Here is a 19,736-nt window from a genome sequence, read left to right on the forward strand (position 1 = left end):
CCAGATTGTACAGGTGTACTTAACAAAACCAATAACTCCACCGTCCCTAATTGAACTCATTTTTTATGGCATTTTCTTTTCTCGTAAAGGAACAGTACTGCGGGCTGCATGTCTTGCTATACTGCTGCAGTACAGAGGATAACTTCATGTGATATGATGGACCAGATAGACCATTGTGATGGCATAAGCAGAATATGATAAGCAATGCAGTGACTGAAAAAAAAACACACTGAGTGTTAATTACTCACTGCCCACTGGAGATATTTGCAAATGACACATATTTACACTGCAGATGTATGTCATCTTCTTTGTCTCAGCATGTCTATAGTTTACGCCACATTAATACACCCTTCAACTTGCATTAGATATTAAATCTAATTTAACTTACAGTGTGATGAGCACCCAGTAAACCAGTTTAATGCTAATGCTACCCTTGAAGCCATGAATGCAGCCTTTTGTGTGCAGCTACTGTAGTGGTTGGCCCAGGCAGCTAACTCCCTGGGGGTTCCCCGTCTTTATTTTACCTTTTGAGATGCTGCTCCAGCTCCCAGAACAAAAGCTTCATAGCCATCTCGTCATGGCCTTGAACTCGTACACCCCGCACTCTCATGGAGCCGTCCGTCAGCAGGAACATATACACTCCAAAGTAACACACAAGTGTGTCCCGAGCTTCTTTGTTTAGTGTTTTCAAACAGCCCTCGTTCCTTCTTAAAATTTAGAGAACAGATCTGCGTCTCCCCCTACAGATGCATTAGTGAGTGCAGCTGAATAGGGAATCAAAAGGCAGCATGCCAGGTTATGACTGTGTACATGTGTGTATGTCATCCATTTGTGTTTGAATGGCTGACTAGTGAGTGAATTACTGAGTACCGACAGGAGCTGGGTGAGTGGTGACGTGTGATCATGTGATACTGGGAGTTACATAAACCATCAACAGAGATTAGCATGTGGCCCAGTGATTTCCCTGCTCCTACACCACAAGCCCTCCACCCTCTATAGCCTGAGACACAGATATACAATTACACATCACTAATTCTCTGCCTAGCCCTGTACTGTCCCCAATACTATGAAATAGTCTTTTGACTGGCCAGCATACACTAAGGTAGTTTTATGTGCACATAAATGAGGCCACAGGACTGATGTAGGTGCACTGAGCACTGGATGGACTAAATGTGACATATGAGGGACTAGATGGTACAGATTGTCCCTAAAGTCAGGGATGACACAGATAACCAAGAAGACTACATATTTTCCATGGTACATACAAGTTGTCAGAATAATTGAGGGGTCAAAGTCGTCAGGATTTTTTGTCGTCCCTTTGAAACTGCAAAAACAGCCATGATGCTTTAACTTGTTGGTTTAGTTGCCAGTTTCCAAATGAATCATGACTTTTCTGTACAACCTCTAGTTTTCAATGCCAGCCCTCTGCGTGACAGACAAGAGACCCTCTGCTTCTAGGCCTTATCTTGTCATTTCTCATTGAAAGGCAGCCTTAAGATGGCTTAGTGCCCCAGCAGACAGAAAACACAACACGCACTCACAGAGCCTCACAGAGCGTCCACTGGCTTAGAGACAGTCGGCCAAGAAACAACGGGTGAAGGATGAGCACAATGCAGGGGATTTGACTTGTCCTAACAGACTTGGTGTGCTGGGGTGAATCAGTATCACATGACTTCTGGGTGGGTCGTACAGTCCTACAGCAGCCTGCTTACAGCCCACCAACTGCACTCAGAGTAAAAGGCTTCAAACACCTTGACTCAAACTTCAGTCCTCTAGTTACCTCACTCACTGTAAGTGAATAGATTTAACCACCTCTTGGATTAAGGTGCGTGTCATCATGCCTTTGTTGTGGCTGTGCAATACAGCTTCTCATGAGCAACTAACATTACTGACATTGGATCACTGAATCATTTCATTAGTTAACATGATCACCAAAGTTAAAAAGTCTGGCGCTGCATGATTTGCAGGAAAAGCACTAAGCTACTGTACAGAAGGCTAACTTCAATGGACGGGTTTGGGACATGTGCCAACCACAGCACGGTGCTGACATTTCTGATCTGTGCAATGCAGTCAGGGAATTTATCCTCAGTTACAAAGATAACAGAAAAAAAGAAGTTATTGCTCTTCCATGTTATTCATCCATTTCAGCCAGTGCTATGAATGTAGGGTTTGTCCATACTTGTGCTGTAGATGTTAGTAGGCTAATGTGACAGTAAATTACTTACTTCATGCTCATTACTAAGTAATTACTGATTACTGGCACTTGTTTTTGTCCACGACTTAAGAGTGATAAAAAGATACATTATACTACAACACTAGTTCAACAGACAATTGTCTACTTCCTTCAGACACCAACATTAACACTTTTAACACCAAACACATCTATTTAAAACAATTTTTGAATAAAGCTCAAGTACAAAACAGGGAATGCAGCTACAGCATCCTGCTTATATATCTACAATAACTAGCTTTTATAGTTGTTGTGAAAGTTCAGGAGTTCTGGTTTCAACATGTAGCAAGTGATCATCTAAACACTACCTGTAGTTCACTCATTGATTTAGTGCTTATTTGACCCATGTCACGATTCTTCACAGAGGCTTTTCAAACTGAAAGCCTGTGGCAAAAACTTATAAATATTTAGTCTGGCTTTGCAGGGCTACAAATCATGCATATAACACACAATGAATACTAACTGAAAATATGAGTTAGTGTATGTCCAATAACAGGCCTGTCTATTTATGCATGTTATCTACTAAACAAAATGATGAAAATCACACATAAAAAGACAATTTGTTCAGATAAATGAGGCCAAAAAAGACTCAATACTGCTTCATTAATAGGACTGCCTATTCAGTATTGTTTTCCTTTTGATAATAACAAAAGAAGTGCTATATGTACATTGGTTTTGTTTCTGGTTTAATTCCAGTTTCTTTTTTGGCAAAATGCGTCATACAGGAAGAGGAACTGCACTCACACCTGCTGTCTTTCTGGGGAAATGCAAACTCTAAAAGTTGATAAAAGGGGCCTGGCATGTCCCAGCGATGAAAAAAAAGAGGCCTATTGAATTGTTGAATTGTAAAGCCTTTTGGCTGAGCTGGAGTTTGATAGTGGAAAGCGCACACAGACTTTACCAGTAAGCCCTGGCAGTGGTTTTCCATAGTCACACCCTGACTATGGAGAATGACAGAGAGCTACTGAGTGAGTCAGTCAGAGAGGCAGGGAGGAATGATGAGTGGCCATTTTGTCCTCCATACGTAAGAGAGAGAAGCGCTTTTGGAGCATTTGGGCTGACAGCAGCAAGTCCTTAGTCCTCGCTCTATACTAACACACACTGCAGGAGAGAAGGAGGGAGAGACTCGGCCAGAGACACAGAGCCAGAATGGCCTGGATCCACCGCCTCAGCATTCATACTGTCTCAAAGATTGGTGGACGGAGGGAGAGCACAGAGGAGGGGCAAAAACGAATGTTTCCAATATGGTTTGACTGATGTGGATTTTTTTGCTTCTTTTTCACACCACGTTTAGACAGAAAGCAAATTCAACCAGAGTCTCACATCTGAAAACACAGAAATATTAACAATCTACAACTTAAAGACCAAACTGTATCCAACATGTTGGAAGGAGCCTCTCCCACCTCACACCATAGCTGAATGTTCTGAGTATGTTATCAGTCTACCTCACCATAGATGAGTGCACAAAATCCAATGGCAGACTTTACAAATCACAATGTAGTAAAATGGCTTCAAATGCACCAACGCCTGTGGGATCCTCGGGTATCCTTATCTGTGATTCACAACTAAGACATTAAACAAAAAAATCACCTTCTGCTTATGTTGATAAATGCTACCTGTAGTATGTTGTACAGTTAATTCCGCCTGCAAGTATGAATAGGTCCCAACTCATACACACACAGAAGACCCAAGTTACGTAACGTTGTGTGTGATGTGTGTGAGCAGCAGGTTTGAATAATGTGGGGTGAAACCTGGCATTAAAAGGATTAGTAGCCAAAGAACACACAGCGCTCCAAGTCCAGACAACAGAGGACAGAAGTAATGCTAATACAGCAATAAAGATGAGAAGAGAAGGGGTTGAAAGGAAAATGTGGAGACGTATATCTATATCAATACAGCTGCATCAATTCAGACCTCACAAATTATGTGCTAGAATACTATACAATACTATCATGCATTTTACTTCAGCTGTAGTTATATCTGATTGCCCTTTAAAGGAGCTATTTGTAAGTTTTGCTATTGCTACATAACCATTAACATTAACAGCTTTTTACTTAACAGTCTTGCCAAGAGCTTCAAACTTTGTTCATTTAAAAAGTGGTTATGCTTATAATACTTCTTTAGGAGAGACTGGACGTTACAGTGACTCGGTATTGGAAAGTGACAGGGCCTGGACTAGTTGGTTAGCAAGCTAATGTCAGAAGAAGATAAGAAGTGATAGAAATAGAAAAAAAAACAAGAGTTAAAATTGATGTTGCTTTCCACTGCTGGAGACAGCTCCTGGTGTGTTGGATGCTGAACTCACAATGTTTCTTCTAGACTGGGAAGTAAACAGCTGATTTGACAATGCTAACGTTGGCTATATAGCAATAGCAAAACTTACAAATAGCTCCTTGCAGTACAACTTTAAGTATAAAAGAGTAATATGTACAATTAAATGGTCTTCAGTCTCAGGAATCTGACAACATCTACTTTGTAATGCAACTTGTATCTAGTTAATATTAAATACAATAGATTTGCCTGTTGTTTAAAGATTTTCAGAGGAACCTTTTTAAAATCAGCTGGGATTTCTTTACAGCTTTGGCCAGTTTGAAAATGTTCACACTTTCAAAGACAAGACACACACAATGGATTAATGGTCAGTAGTTCATTTTCCTCACACTTCCATGAGAACAGAACATCTCTGTTTTTCTAGTATGTCTTTTTAAGACTCTGCTGGGGGAGGATAAATTACTCACACTGATGTCTGGGTCACAAAGCTTTACAAAACAGCACACACACCTGCTACACATCCTCCACCTTGTAGCGAACTGAATTATATTAAGTAAGTGTGTTTGTGGTGGCTGCTGGGAGGCTGTTTTTCTCTTAATACCTCACAGAACCACAAGACAAAATGAGTCATCTCTCCTTCATGCCCTAGTCTACATCTCAGCCTCCCTACACCCCTCACATTCAGCAGGTCTCTCAGTCAACTCAGTACAAACAGTGGGTGGATGCACTGGTAAATATATATGGATATCTTGGGGCCTACAGGATCAACAGCACCAGCAGCAGTCTTGTGTATTTTCAGTACAAGGCTTTCTTTTTCTGTTCCTATTTCTATTTCTTTTTCTATTTGTGAGCTGATTGGATATATATTAACCATTAGTTTAACTAATCAATGAAGACCAAATACAACATACATCATCAGTCATCTATATACATGACCTTTATTTTAGATCTAATTTGGGCTGGGGGCCTAAAAAGAAGAGAAAACAGACTTGAGGAGGTCAGCTGTTGAAAGAGGTCAGGGAAAGTTCATCAAATCAATAACCCTGAAACAATTAAGATACAACCTCTGACCCATTTCCCTCCCTTCTCATTTGTGAGGAGAGAAGTATGTGTGTGCGCTCATACAAGATTACAAGTGAAGAGGACAGGACAGCGAGTGGATTAACTAATGATGACTACAACGTCACTGGGCTTGAATCTCTGACGACAGCAGAGCTATCATAAGCACAGCTTAGTTACAAACAAACTAACTGATGTTTCCTACACGGCTTTACAGGCAGGGAGGCCAATGCAGTGCCCATCCTTCACTGGTCATCTCTACTCTTACATACATTTTCTGTGAGTTGCTGCATTTGTTCTCTTCCAACCACACAAAAGCCACGATAAGGTCATATGCCAACTATGAGAATCCTTGATAAAATGATTTCATAGTAACACTTCAGGGTCAATTACACTGCTCCACCCCCAACAAATGATTAGGAATCTGGTATGGTAATGATGAGAATATCTACACCTTTACAAACTACTCACATACTCACTAAGGACCCCCATAGTGAGTATGATATTTCTGAGTTTACATCTGGACAGTTTGGTCATTGCTTTCTGAGCAGACCTGAAATGGCAAAAAAAACCCAACAAAAAAACAGCTAAACAGCTAAATAGAGGAAAGGACCACCCAAGTCCAATTACAGCTCATCTATCAACAGATACAGCATTATAACTGTACACCACAGGAAGAGGAACAGCCGTCTACACTGCCATCTTCTGGTGACATATCAGAATTCAATTCAAGGGTCTTTGAATAACTTTAAAAGTAAATTTTGTTTATGGTGCTTTCTGTAAGTTGCCTCACCTACAAGGAGAGACTGACCTGAAATTTATGTTCTCTGCTATAGTGGACTTGAACATGATATCGAGTGGATCTTAACAATTAAATTGGAACCTACTTAAATATTATGCAACCACATGCACTTCCTTTACTCAATTTAACAATTAACCGGGCTAAAGTCTGATGTTAGCGAATCTAATATTGTGTCCATAGTTAAGTTGGTTGAAGATCAAAGGTCATACTAGCTGCAACAGACAGAGGAGGAAAACATCTGCCTTCTTATGACCTGGATTCTAGCACACTTGTGTAACTATAACTTGGATCACAGTGAGTCAAAAAAAAAGAGACAAAAAAAGTCTTACCTGTTGCAGCAAGTAGGCGGGCCACAGGGAAATATGAAAGAAAGAAAAAAGTAAAACTCATCAGTGACAATATACCAACATATTGATTTACAATGGTAATGAAATGCGTACAATCAACAGCCAAAACAAAAAATCGTATTTATTATTAAACCATTTACAAACACAAACACAAATGATGAAGCTCCTAGTCCATCAAAACATCAAACATTTAGAATTCATTAAAATCCCTTCAGAGTATAAAGATGTAGTTACTTATTGTTACTTATGCAACAGGTTTTAGCTGTTAAACAGACACTTTCGATGTTTTTTGACATTGACAGAGTCACATTATGTCTGCCCTGCTAATAGAAAGACCCCCTACTTACACTTTACTGTTTGAATCATTTGCAGAAAATTTGCTTTGACCCTTGAAACTGAGCAAAGCAGTTTTCTACCAAAGGATTCGTACTCCTGTCAATCCGAAAATCACCCTTACTTTTAAATAATGGGATACACATAAGTAAAGTACATAATTAGAAAATCTCCTGACTCATTTAGTCAAACACTGTGAGCCAGCATCCTCACTTCATTAGACTACATTTACATTCAAAATGAAGATGGCTTAGCCTGGGCACAACACTCACATGACTTCATCTGATTTCATAAAAACAAAAAAAAATCTATAAATAAATAAATCTAAAGCACTTTATTGGTGGTCTACAAAAGCACATCCCACTGGCTGTTAGCAGGTAAACTGAGACCTCAGAGGTATAAGCTGCTACACACTGCCATCTAGTGGCAAATACTAGAGCCAATGCATGCCTTACTACCATTTAAACTTCTCACAATAAGCCAATTCAAACCTCCTAGGACCTAGGTGAGTGAAGGGTCTAGAGAGAAATGTTTACATAAGTCTGACATGTCACAAAAACTTGACAAGTCAATCGCTGAGTCATTAAGTGCTTTTCTTTGAACACAAAACCTCAGAAATCTAGAAGCTTTCATCTCCGTCTGGAGTTCAACAAAAGAAGATGTGGTCAGCTTCTTTGGTAGAGAATCAAACTGCCTAAGGAGCTGTGCTTTCTCACTGAAGCAAGTTCCTCAGTGGATGAAATGGTTCTGATGTGCCTGCTAATCTCATGCACTGTACGCACCACTGTGCTTTCTTTCCTTCATACAGTGTATTTTAAAATATTGATTGACGGGCTCTAAAAGAAGTGTGCCACAAAAATTAAGCTCTTGTCTTTTAGAATCACTTCAGTTATTTTCTGCCATATAGTGCTTCTGATTAGCCACTTGTAGCAGGTTTTTGATCCAAGGCTCCTTTAAGTAGAGTTGCCCCTCATAAACTGCACTGCTTCCAATTATGATTAAATGAATAGAATAAACAGCTTTTAGTCCTGACCTCTGGCCAGTCTGTACATAATAAACTGAAAAGTCCAGTGCAGCAGAGGTTTAACGTGCAACTCATAATTTCCACAATGGCCGCTATTAACAGCCCCTTGCTCATTAAATGTGTCTTAGTGGAGTGAGATGAAATCCCATCCTCATTTTCCTTAGTTAGCTCTGTTAAAGTGGGTGGTTACAGTGTGCTATGCAAAGACCCTAACACCACTTCAAGAATAAAGTAAACTATTCAGCATTAAATCAACCATTAAGCAAACAAGTGTGTATATTTGCGAGCAGTATGGTGTGTCTTCAGGTGCTCAATGTCACTGTGAGAAAAGAACATTGCATTCTTTTCACAGCTAATCCCTCTTTTCATCAGCACTTTAACAACCTCATTACCTGTCATCACACCTTAAAAGCTATAAAGGAACCCGGCAATAAAGATGTGCACATGGTTGTTTCTCAAGTAACAGTCTACTTTCTCTGAAGTTATTTTTAAGGGGGAAATTCAGCTCTCACTGTCCTGTCCACGCCTTGAAGAGGATTCTGGGTAAGGGTTAAAGCATACTGACCCCAGTGCTTCTCAAACAACTTTTATCTTTTTTATCTCTTTTTAGCTATTATTGGCTACAACTGGCTAACTGTTTTTCCAACTTCCTTTTGCTCCTCCCTTACAGTTCACTTGTGTGAAACGTTGTTTTTTTCACTCTTATTAATTTCCTTCATGGGAATAAACTGCACTGCTCATTATGAGCTCCTTTTATCCTCAAAACATTTAACATTTAACCAAGCAGTTCCACAACAATTCACATCTCCATGTATGTGACTTTTAAGACTCTCTCAAATGCTTTGTGACCTCAATAACTCTCACATGATTCTAGTCTCAGATGCTGAAGCACATGAATGCATGAACCTTTTCAGAGCAATTCACTTTCAAATGCAAGGCACCACACTGAAAATGTGAATTTCAGAAAATAGATTTAATGATTATAGTGATGGACAACCTATCACCAGCAAGCAACAAAAATCTAAAGGTTACTTTAACAGCTTAGCGAAAAGAATGAAAACAATGGCTATATTACCCGATAAGCAGAAAGATTATGATAAATTGGCCAATAAGATTAAAAATTAATGGCCTATGAAACTCAGAAGCAAAAATCATCTGTCTAAGAAGGTTCAGAGAGTAATATACTTTCTTACTGTATTGGGGGTAAATTGAATAAGTTTTTGGAAAAATGATTAGTTCAGCTGACTAACTGTACGCATTTCACTGACAGTGGACCACTACCATTTGGTCACAAACTGGCCATTCTGCCAGTGTTAAGACAGAATCTGGATTTTGTTTCCAGTATGAATTTAAAGCTCTGCCTCTTCATGTTTCTTTCCCAGCATCAATGCTAGCATGTCTGAAAAGGAGCATTCACAGCAGTAGCACTTAAGTACTCCTCCACACTCCAATGCTTTTAAACCTAAAAACAGCATTCAGACAGTCACACCATGACACATTTACAGTAGACATGCATACAGTGTGATAAGCCCCTGGTGTATGTAGGCAGTTCACAGCTTGCCAGCCAGCAGGGGGTAGTACAGCACTGTTTACAGAGCTGAAAATGGTTTGCAGGCAGACTAAACTTGGCATTAATGCCACTGTGACAGCGCCAAAAGCGACCAAAGGGGAATTTATTGGGTATGTTTTGCTCTGAGCAAATTAATTTAAAACTGTTAATCACTAGTCTAAAGAGATTTGAAGTAAAGACACTAGTATGACACGGTTTCCCAACACCTGAAAATATACTTTGGGTCACTCCAAAGAATAGAGGTGGTCCGAGGGTATGTTGAGCTGCAACAGCACTGAACATAGACAAAACAGTGCACAAACAGTGCTGACCTCAACTATGAAAGCCATACCATTTCAGCATTCCTGGAGATTTGTCAATTAATCTGCATTTCAATACAGACTTAAAAAGAAATAAGAGTAAAATCTTATCTATATCTATATCTTTTCTTTGGGTGGAAGTGTGTCTATCTGGGTGGCCTACCTAAGTGAATTCACTATAAGTGAAACAGTGAGTACAGTACATGGATGTTAAACTGCCGGACACAGACATGAGGAAGAGGCAAGTGTCTCTGTGCTTCATTCCTGATAATAAGAGAAGCAGCTGGCTAGACTATTGAGGGCCAAAGATAAAAAAAAAAAAAAAACTTGACCCCCCTCCCTCCAGCAGCCTTCCTCATTCAGCCACAGAGCATAGAAAAGGGGATTAGCACACACAAAGCGAGAGTGAATGAATATAAAACCCTATGGGAAAAGACGCTCAGTGGCTGGAGCTCTCACGTCATCACAGCTGAGCAGAAAGGCAGAAGCTATCAGACTCCATTAATCTAAGCAAACCAGATAAATTTACAACTGATATTTATGAACTGTACACAGTGTATTTCTGAACTTTTCACAGAGCCTGTCTTTATGCTAAGTGAGGCTAGCATTAACCCTTATTTTAGCTCTAAAAGAAAAGAAAGTAAATAAGTGTATTGAGAGGTACAGTCATAAATTGACATGTATTAATGAGACATTTGCCTGTTGGCATCTGTCCTTTTAAACTTCTTTGCATTTTTTTTGCAGTGACTACAACACAGTTAAATCAATGCCCTGACAAGATTCAGCATTTTTATTGTGTTGATTCTACAGCTGAAACATTAGTCAAGCAGTGGACTGAAACTGACAATAATCAGTTAATGATTTCATAAAAACTGTCAAAAAGTTATATATTTGTTGATTTTCTTATAATCATAAACTGAATATAACAACTTGTTATGTCTGACTAACAGTTCACCTTGGCCTCTAAATTAACACTGAAATTACATTATTTTAAAAAACTATTTTCTAGACCAAACAATCAATGAATTACTCAAGAAAAAAAATTGTCAAATTCACTAATAATGAAAGTAATAGCTTGTTGCAGCCCTAGTTGATGCTGGGGCTAATCCTGACTTATGTAGTAACAGCATTTATATCATGATAATAATCGAGTGTTAAATCCAGTAAATAGGATTTAAGTCCTGAAGACTAGATGTCATTGCTGCGCACAAGACACTTGCCTCATTACAGATAAAACTGTGTGACATTCAATCAGTGTCATGTGTGTAAACTGTCTCACAGCATCTGCAGACAGCCCACATATTGCTTTTTGACAGAGTTAAAAATAAGACTCGTCTGTAGAGTTTTGCTAACAGACTCAAAAACTACCCAACTGATCTGTAGCCAAGAACACAGATAAGAAGCAAGGTAGCGTGTCACTTTCTTTTTTATTGGCTCCTTTGTTTATATCCTAGGATGACACTGGCACTTTTTATTCCTGTCAGGCTGCAAGAAACAAATACAAACACTGCACCAAATGAGAACCAAACAGAACAAACATCATGAAAGACATGAAGGAGAAAAAGGCAGGAATGCTTTCGCCAATAGCAAAGTCATCCACTGCATTTTCTCTATTTGTGTGTGTGTGTGTGTGTGTGTGTGTGTGTGTGTGTGTGTGTTGTGTGGGTGTGTGTGTGTGTGTGTGTGTGTGTGTGTGTGTGTGTGTGTGTGTGTGTGTGTGTGTGTGTGTGTAATTCCTGGAGCTGACTGGACAGTGTTCTGGCCACAGGAATGCCGGCCATGATTCAGCACATTGCCTGCATGTTTAGGGGAATGACAGTGGCAGCCCACTAAAGCCTAAAGATAAAAAATGTGTGGTTGAAGATGAAACCTCCAGCCACACCATTTCATAGTGTCATACATACATTATGCATGCATTATGCAAATATATCACACATGCTGCAGATAACAGGAGCTTACAGTGACTACAAAATAATGACTGCTCCCTTATTCGCCTTTATGTTTAGGTCCAATAAGCTGGCTTCTACAACAAATGATGAGAACTCTAACATCATGTTCCAACAATGCTATAGCTCCAGCAAATGTCTCCCACCCTCTTGCATTTCAGTGCAGGATTACAGGCAATGTGGATAATTTCATCAATTCCTGCAAATCTAGCACTTACACTGCAGGAAATTCTTGCACATTTTCACAGCGATGTCTCATAACATCCAGCCGTACACCAGTGAGGAATGCCAGACAACTGACTGGAAGCGCTGCATCAGACAGACAGCCTGCACAACACACTTGGCAAATCTCTTTCTCCCTCTCTCTACAAGACTCCGAGCCCCCTCTTCTGTTGCCGCATCTCTCGCTAGCATTTACAGAAGTGTTTCAATGATATGAATTTCAAGGCGTACATGGATCACTGACAAAAAATGTGCATCATCTGAAGTGTAATCCGCTCAGAAAAAAAACCAAAACAAAAAACACTGCAACCTAAGAGGACTAATGGAAACGGCATCGCCAGTGATGTCATCGTTAATCATCAGGATCCTCAGACAGGTAACAGTAACGTTACTAAAGTAAAGCAGCAGGCTAAAGACAAGTTTCAGGCAAACTTAACAATGGTGAAACAAGCTGCTCAATTTGTAAAATGTACAGTGCTGCATTTTTTAACCAGTCAGTGTTACAAAACATCAACTTAAAGTAACTGCTCGGATGGTATTTCCTCGCCAATCTGATGCTCATTTCAGGGCTTGGCCCTTCACAACTGGAAATAGTTGAAGCAGAGGGGAAAGAGTACAAGGAAAGAATAGAACATGGAGACAAGAGGAGGCTGAGGACACCGATGCAGCTCAAAGAGATTTCCACTAAGAGAAGAGAAGGAAAAAGAGACAACAAAGTACAGCAATGTATATAGTTAGAAGAAAATCCCTTAAAGTGGAGGAGAGATCTGAGGTAAGAATAGGAAAAGGTAGTTAAACTCACAAGCAGTAAACTGAGACTATGCTGGTGGGCATCAGGAAACTACTGTACATACAGGACACATACAGTGTCTATGTAGTACTAAGTACTGCATTAAGTTTCAATACACTGTGACTAAGACAATGAGATACTTTTTATAAGTCCAAAAAGCAATGTTGGCTCACTGCTGTTAGCATGAGCAAGTTGACACTGTTGCTGCACAATGTTAGCACTCAAAATTAGACCAAATAATCTCCCAGGGAGAGACACAGAGGATTTCAGTGTCTACATTCTCCTGAACTAATAAGAGAATGAATCAGCAAGACAGTCTAAAAGAAAAACATGTATTGTCTTTTTCTTACAAAGACTGAACCTCTCATGAAGCCAAAAGGACGGCCCATTTTGGGTGTGATAAAATGAACGAGACAAGTGGTCACACAAAGGGACTCATAACACCAAACCAGCTATTAAAATTTGTTATATCACAATGACCAAAGGGACCTTAATGGACTAGCAACATCTGCAATGGAAGCACGAAAAACACTAAATCTAACAGTTTCTGTCTGTAACGCACAGGTACAAAAAGAGCCACAATAAAAACAGCAGTTTTTCGACAAGGTTAGAACATCATGGTGCTGTGTGTGTATGTGTGTGTGTGTGTGTGTGTGTGTGTGTGTGTGTGTGTGTGTTTAGATATAGATGTGTGTGTTCAGGGTGGGAGGGCAATTTTCTCATAGATGAAAAGCAGTCTAAAAACACAATCCATTATCATCCATTACAAGCCATTAGTTTTCCCACTGCACTCTTAAAAGTGAAACAATCCTGTTTTATTGATGGAAAAAATAACCTGCACAAGAAGGCGAGAGACAAATGAAATCAATGAGAATCTGCATACACAGAGCATACAAATAAGCAACGGACAAAAGACATGATGTGATTTATAGATGTATGCAGATGTGAGTGGTCTGTATAACCTCTGTTATCATCACACACAGTAAACTGATCACAATCTCCTTGGCTCAGTTTCATTCTGCCATTCATGCTTTCACTGCTTGCTTAAAAAGACAGTAAATATTCAGTAGCGTGTGGTGAGACCCCCCCACCTCTCTCCCGCTCTCTCTCTCCCTCTCTCATACACAGCATGTTGCTGCTCTGCTGTGTTCTGGTGTTCTCTGGCTTGGTCTATGTGGTAGGAATGGGGGGAGGTGTCAGCAGCATAACAAATAACAAATGCTGTTTACTTAGTGAAAACACTTTAGTGATGTGCAACTATGGATAAACAAGAGTTCTATATAAAAGGCCATGGCTAAACACTACAACAATATAGGTGCATTTTCCATGAAAGAAATGAATTTGTGGTCGAGTGTGTTCTCACTGATTTAAAAGAGCCTATCACCTATCTAGTCTTGCCTCCTGTGTGCATATTAAATCCATCCCTCATCTTCCAGCTCCATTCAGCAAAAAATGATCTTGGCAATACTTTTTAAAAATCTCAACATTTGTGAGGCTTGTTGACATTGGTTTACAAAAGAATTGCTCTAATCAGAGCAATAATTTGGACTAACCAGCCTTTGTTAAATTAATTTTTGCTTGGTCAGACCAGTAGTGATATTATCAGGATTTCAACTGATGATTTTTTGTCAGTATCTATTGATCTCATGATCCTTTTCTCAATTAATCGATCGATCGAATTAATCTCTCTAAAGCATCAGAAAACTGTGAGAAATGCCCATTTCCACTTCCAACAGTTGATGTTATCAAATATCTTGTTTTGTCCCACCAACTAATCATATTCAACTCACCTTAAGAATGTTCTGTATTTTTACTTGAATATTGATTTTTCAATTCATTATTCATTATCAAAAAAGTTGCCAATTAATTTTCTGACATTTGACTAATCAATTTATCGACAAATCTCTGCAGTTCTAAACATTGTTCTACTGAACATTAAGAACTTCAAATACTCTTAGACAGAATAGCTGTTTTACTATTACAATGACCAACACTGAATTCATCAAAAGGATGCAAGCAGGGGGTGAACATTTTATACTAAAAATACAAACTNCAACTAATCATATTCAACTCACCTTAAGAATGTTCTGTATTTTTACTTGAATATTGATTTTTCAATTCATTATTCATTATTAAAAAAGTTAATTTTCTGACATTTGACTAATCAATTCATCGACTAATCTCTGCAGTTCTAAACATTGTTCTACTGAACATTAAGAACTTCAAATACTCTTAGACAGAATAGCTGTTTTACTATTACAATGACCAACACTGAATTCATCAAAAGGATGCAAGCAGGGGGTGAACATTTTATACTAAAAATACAAACTGTGTGAGTGTACAGTTACAATAGTATTACACCACAGATAATTCTGCATCTCACGATATATTACAACAAAAACATCTATGTTACATCATGATACCTGTGTAGCTGAAGAGGAAAAAGCCAAGATGTGTTCGGGTTCAGCCCAGTACAGTTTGCCCCTGAACTCACCCCACTGTGGGTACAGCCATTAAAGACAATTTGGCCTGAAAGGACAAACAGTCCAAGATTTGCTCAATGTTTAGAATATCTCTTTTATCTAAGACTGACTGTAGAACAACAGACAGGAACATCTGGACACCAGGTCGGCCACAGTTTATAGTATAAACTTCATCAAGCCAGTGCTCTTCCACACAGCAGACAGACACTGATGAAGGAAACTAAAGAGCAACACAATGGCAGGATTTATCAGAGCTGGAACAGTGATGCACAACTCTGCTCAGTCTGGTTCCATCTCATCCAGTCTGCTGGATCCTCAGTGGTCTCAACCAGCTTCAACAGATCTGACTAAATTGGGTTGGGTCAGCTTGGGTCACTTCCTCTGTGTGTAGTGAATTTTGGGGATCTGGTTGATCTCCACACAATGAGCAACAGGCCCAGCACAAACTGGCTCCCTGTGCTGCCAGGGGGAAGATTACATTCAAAACAGATAGCCACAGAGATAGCCATCACACTGCCAGCCAGCCCACATTCCCCTAAGCCTTCACACATTCAAACACACACACACACTTAAACTGTTCAGACCAACAATAGCTCTGCACTACAAAAAAACGCAGCGTCCTCATTCATTTCGATGAACCCACTGGGTTGGCACAGAAGGGACTTTGGAAATAAGGTGCACGTTTGTTTATCAAAGAAGTTGTACCTCGCTCAAGTTGTGCCACAATACAATGTCAAGTCATTGGCACCGCGCTGGGCGGTGCATTCATGGTAGCTACAGAAGACACACCAACACACCAACGCAGCCCTTGTGTTTTTTTTTTTGTTTTTTTTTTTAAAACACAGGGGTGCCTGAACACCCACTTCTACTTCTACTATTCAACACACTGCTGGTGTCGAATATTGTTGACTTCTGAGCCAAGTGGGAAAAAAGAAGCACATATCTGCTTGTCTGGCGCATACTCATATAAGCCAACAGCCAATATTTAGTGGTAATATTCCCCATCTTTGCACGTGACAGATTGTAACCACAAACAAAAGCTTGAGTGGAATCATGTGAAACTGTACCTCTTCATTTAAAGCAAGAATAACCATTTGTCAATGTGTCATTTTATATTAAGAAGAAGCCTTCGAAGGCAAGATGACCCAAAAGAGATGGCATCTTATCTTGTTATTCCTAACACAGAAACTACACCAGGATAACAATTAGAACAAAAAATATTAAAACAACTTTCAGAAAACAAAACTGAAAGTACTTAACGTACTTAATTGTGGAACAAAGTCTCAAATCTTCAATGGCTGCTTATGAAAAACATTGTTTCACCAATTTCCTTTTTGCAAAAAACCCTGAGGTTTAACTTAACAAACAGTTAAACTTCATACTTTGAATATTATATCTGAAATGAGTTCACAGCCAAATCTCACCACAACACTCCACCAACACTACATGATAATGAACAAAATTAACAGAAATACAAATTACAAACTTAAAAATTATGTTTGCACTACCTTATCTTCGACACCAAGTTACGACTGAACTAAGCCAGTTTTGCCAAATAGTCTGTATTACCTCTCGTCACAAGACTGTCTTCAGTCTGAAGGTTTGAAACAAGAACTAAACTACAGGACAACAGCACACACACACAAAGAGAAACATGCACACAGTCTAACTGCACAAAGCCACATCCTCATATACAAGAGTCATACGTGTGGAAACCTGCAAATGACCACGTTAGAATACCTGCTCTCACATTAGTTACATTTTCCTCATTCTATTAAACATTTGGTACTGTTTCCTAATTATTGTTAACCATTAATGGCCTATAACCCAAAACAGTCAATCAGCAGCAGCCTGGTCACACACATACAGACCACCCAGCCACCTTGAACATATTAATGACCTATCAGTGAAAAAAGAGCAAATGCACAGTTGACATCCTGCCTCATTCAAACACTGTGTGTGTCACACACACACACACACACACACACACACACACACACACACACACACACACACACACACACACACACACACACACACAACACACCACACCACACACACACACACACACACACACACACACACACACACACACAAATAGAGAAAACTGCAGTGGATGATTTTATTGGCGAAAGCATTCCTCCTTTTTCTCCTTCATGTCTTTCATGATGTTTGTTCTGTTTGGTTCTCATTGGTGCAGTGTTATGGTTATTGTTTCTGCGAGCCTGACAGAATAAAAAGCTGCCATGTGTCATCCTAGGATATAAAACAAAGGAGCCAATTAAAAAAGAAAGTGACACGCTACCATTGCTCTTTATCTGTGTTCCTTGGCTACAGATCAGCTGGGTAGTTTTTGAGTCTGTTAGCAAAAACTCTAACAGACGAAGTCTTATTTTTAACTACTGTCAAAAAGCAATATGTGGGCTTGTCTGCAGATGCTGTGAGACAGTTACACACCATGACACTGATGGCAATGTCACACAGTTTTCATCTGTAAATGAGGCAAGTGGTCTTTGTGCGCAGCAATGACATCTAGTCTTCAGGACTTAAATCCTATTTACGTGATTTAAAACAACTCGATTATTATCATGATATAAATGCTGTTACTACATAAGTCAGGATTAGCACCCAGCATCAACTTAGGGCTGCAACAAGCTATTTACTTTCATTTATTAGTGAATTTGACATTTTTTTTCTCAGTAAATTCATTGATTGTTTGGTCCTAGAAAATAGTTTTAAAATAAATGTATTCAGTGGTGAATTTAAGAGGCCAAGGTGAACTGTTTAGTCAGGACTATAAAAAAGTTGCTTATATTCAGTTTTATGATTATAGAAAATCAACAAATATATAACTTTTGACAGTTTTATGAAATCATTAACTGATTATTTGCTCAGTTTCAGTCCACTGCTTGACTAATGTTTCAGCCTGTAGAATCAACACAATAAAAATGCTGAATCTTGTCAGGGCATTGATTTAACTGTGTTGTAGTTACTGCAAAAAAAAAATGGCAAAGAAGTTTTAAAAGGGACAGATGCCAACAGGCAAATGTCTCATTAATACAGTGTTCAATTTATGGACTGCTACCTCTCAATTACATTATTTACTTTCTTTCTTTTAGAGCTAAAATAAGGTTAATGCTAGCCCACTTAGCATAAAGACAGGCTCTGTGAAAAGTTCAGGAAAATAACCACTGCTGTACAGTTCATAAATATCAGTTTGTAAAATTTAAACTGGCTTTGCTTAGCATTAATTGGAGTCTGATAGGCTTCTGCCTTTCTGCTACAGCTGTGATTGGACGGTGAAGAGCTCCAAGCACTGAGCCGTCTTTTCCCAATAGGGTTTTATATTCATTCACTTCTCGCTTTGTGTGTGCTATCCCCTTTTCTATGCTCTGTGGCTGAAATGCAGGAAGGCTTGCTGGAGGGGAGGGGTCAAAGTTTTTTTTTTTTTTTATCTTTGGCCCTCAATAGTCTAAAAGCCAGCTGCTTCTCTTTATTATCAGGAATGGAAAGCACAGAGACACTTGCCTCTTCCTTTCATGTCTGCTGTCCGGCAGTTTAACAGTCCATGGACTGTTACTTCACTGTTCACTATAGTGGAATTCACTTAGGTAGGCCACCCAGGATAGACACACTTCCACAAGAAAGATATAGATATAGATAAGATTCTTAACTCATTTTTCTTTTTTAAGTCTGTATGAAATGCAGATTAACTGACAAATCTCCAGGAATGCTTGAAATGGGTATGGCTTTCATAGTTGAGGTCAGCAACACTGGTTTGTTGCACTGGTTTGTCTATGTTTCAGTTGCTGTGCAGCTCAACATTAACCCTCGGACCACCTCTATTCTTTGGAGTGCACCCAAAAGTATATTTTCAGGTGTTGGGAAACCGTGTCATACTTAAGTGTCTTACTTCAAATCTCTTTAGACTAGTGATTAACAGTTTTTAAATTAATTTGCTCAGAGCCAAAACATTACCCAATAAATTTCCCCTTTCGGTCGCTTTTTGGCGCCTGTCACAGTGGCATTAATGCCAAGTTTTAGTCTGCCTGCAAACCATTTTCAGCTCTGTTAAAACAGTGCTGTACTACCCCCTTGCTGGCTGGCAAAGCTGTGAAACTGCCTACATACACCAGGGCCTTTTCACACTGCTTATGCATGTCTACTAAATGTGTCATGGTGTGACCTGTCTGAATGCTGTTTTTTAGGGGTTAAACAGCATTGGAGTGTGGAGGAGTACTTAAGTGCTACTGCTGTGAATGCTTCCTTTTCAAGACCATGCTAGCATGATGCTGGAAAGAAACATGAAGAGGCAGAGCTTTAAATTCATAACTGTTGGAAACCAAAATCCAGATTCTGT

General features: G+C 39.3%; 1 protein-coding gene across 2 annotated transcripts in view; it reads right to left on the reverse strand.

Moving 5' to 3' along the window:
• LOC111218400 (TSC22 domain family protein 1-like) overlaps positions 1 to 19,736 on the reverse strand; it is a 44,118-nt gene that overhangs the window by 7,497 nt on the left and 16,885 nt on the right. Inside the window, exon 1 of one of the 2 annotated variants that reach the window (XM_022740696.1) lies at positions 525 to 811. The exons of the other annotated variant lie outside the window; for it this stretch is intronic. Coding sequence (XP_022596417.1) covers positions 525 to 634 — 110 coding nt within the window. The 5' untranslated portion in view covers positions 635 to 811. Of the gene's footprint in view, positions 1 to 524; positions 812 to 19,736 lie in introns of those variants that run through there. 2 annotated transcript variants of the gene reach the window in all.

The sequence above is a fragment of the Seriola dumerili genome, unplaced genomic scaffold, assembly GCF_002260705.1.
Source record: "Seriola dumerili isolate Sdu_G_001 unplaced genomic scaffold, Sdu_1.0 BDQW01000052.1, whole genome shotgun sequence".
In the NCBI taxonomy this organism is placed as follows: domain Eukaryota; kingdom Metazoa; phylum Chordata; class Actinopteri; order Carangiformes; family Carangidae; genus Seriola; species Seriola dumerili.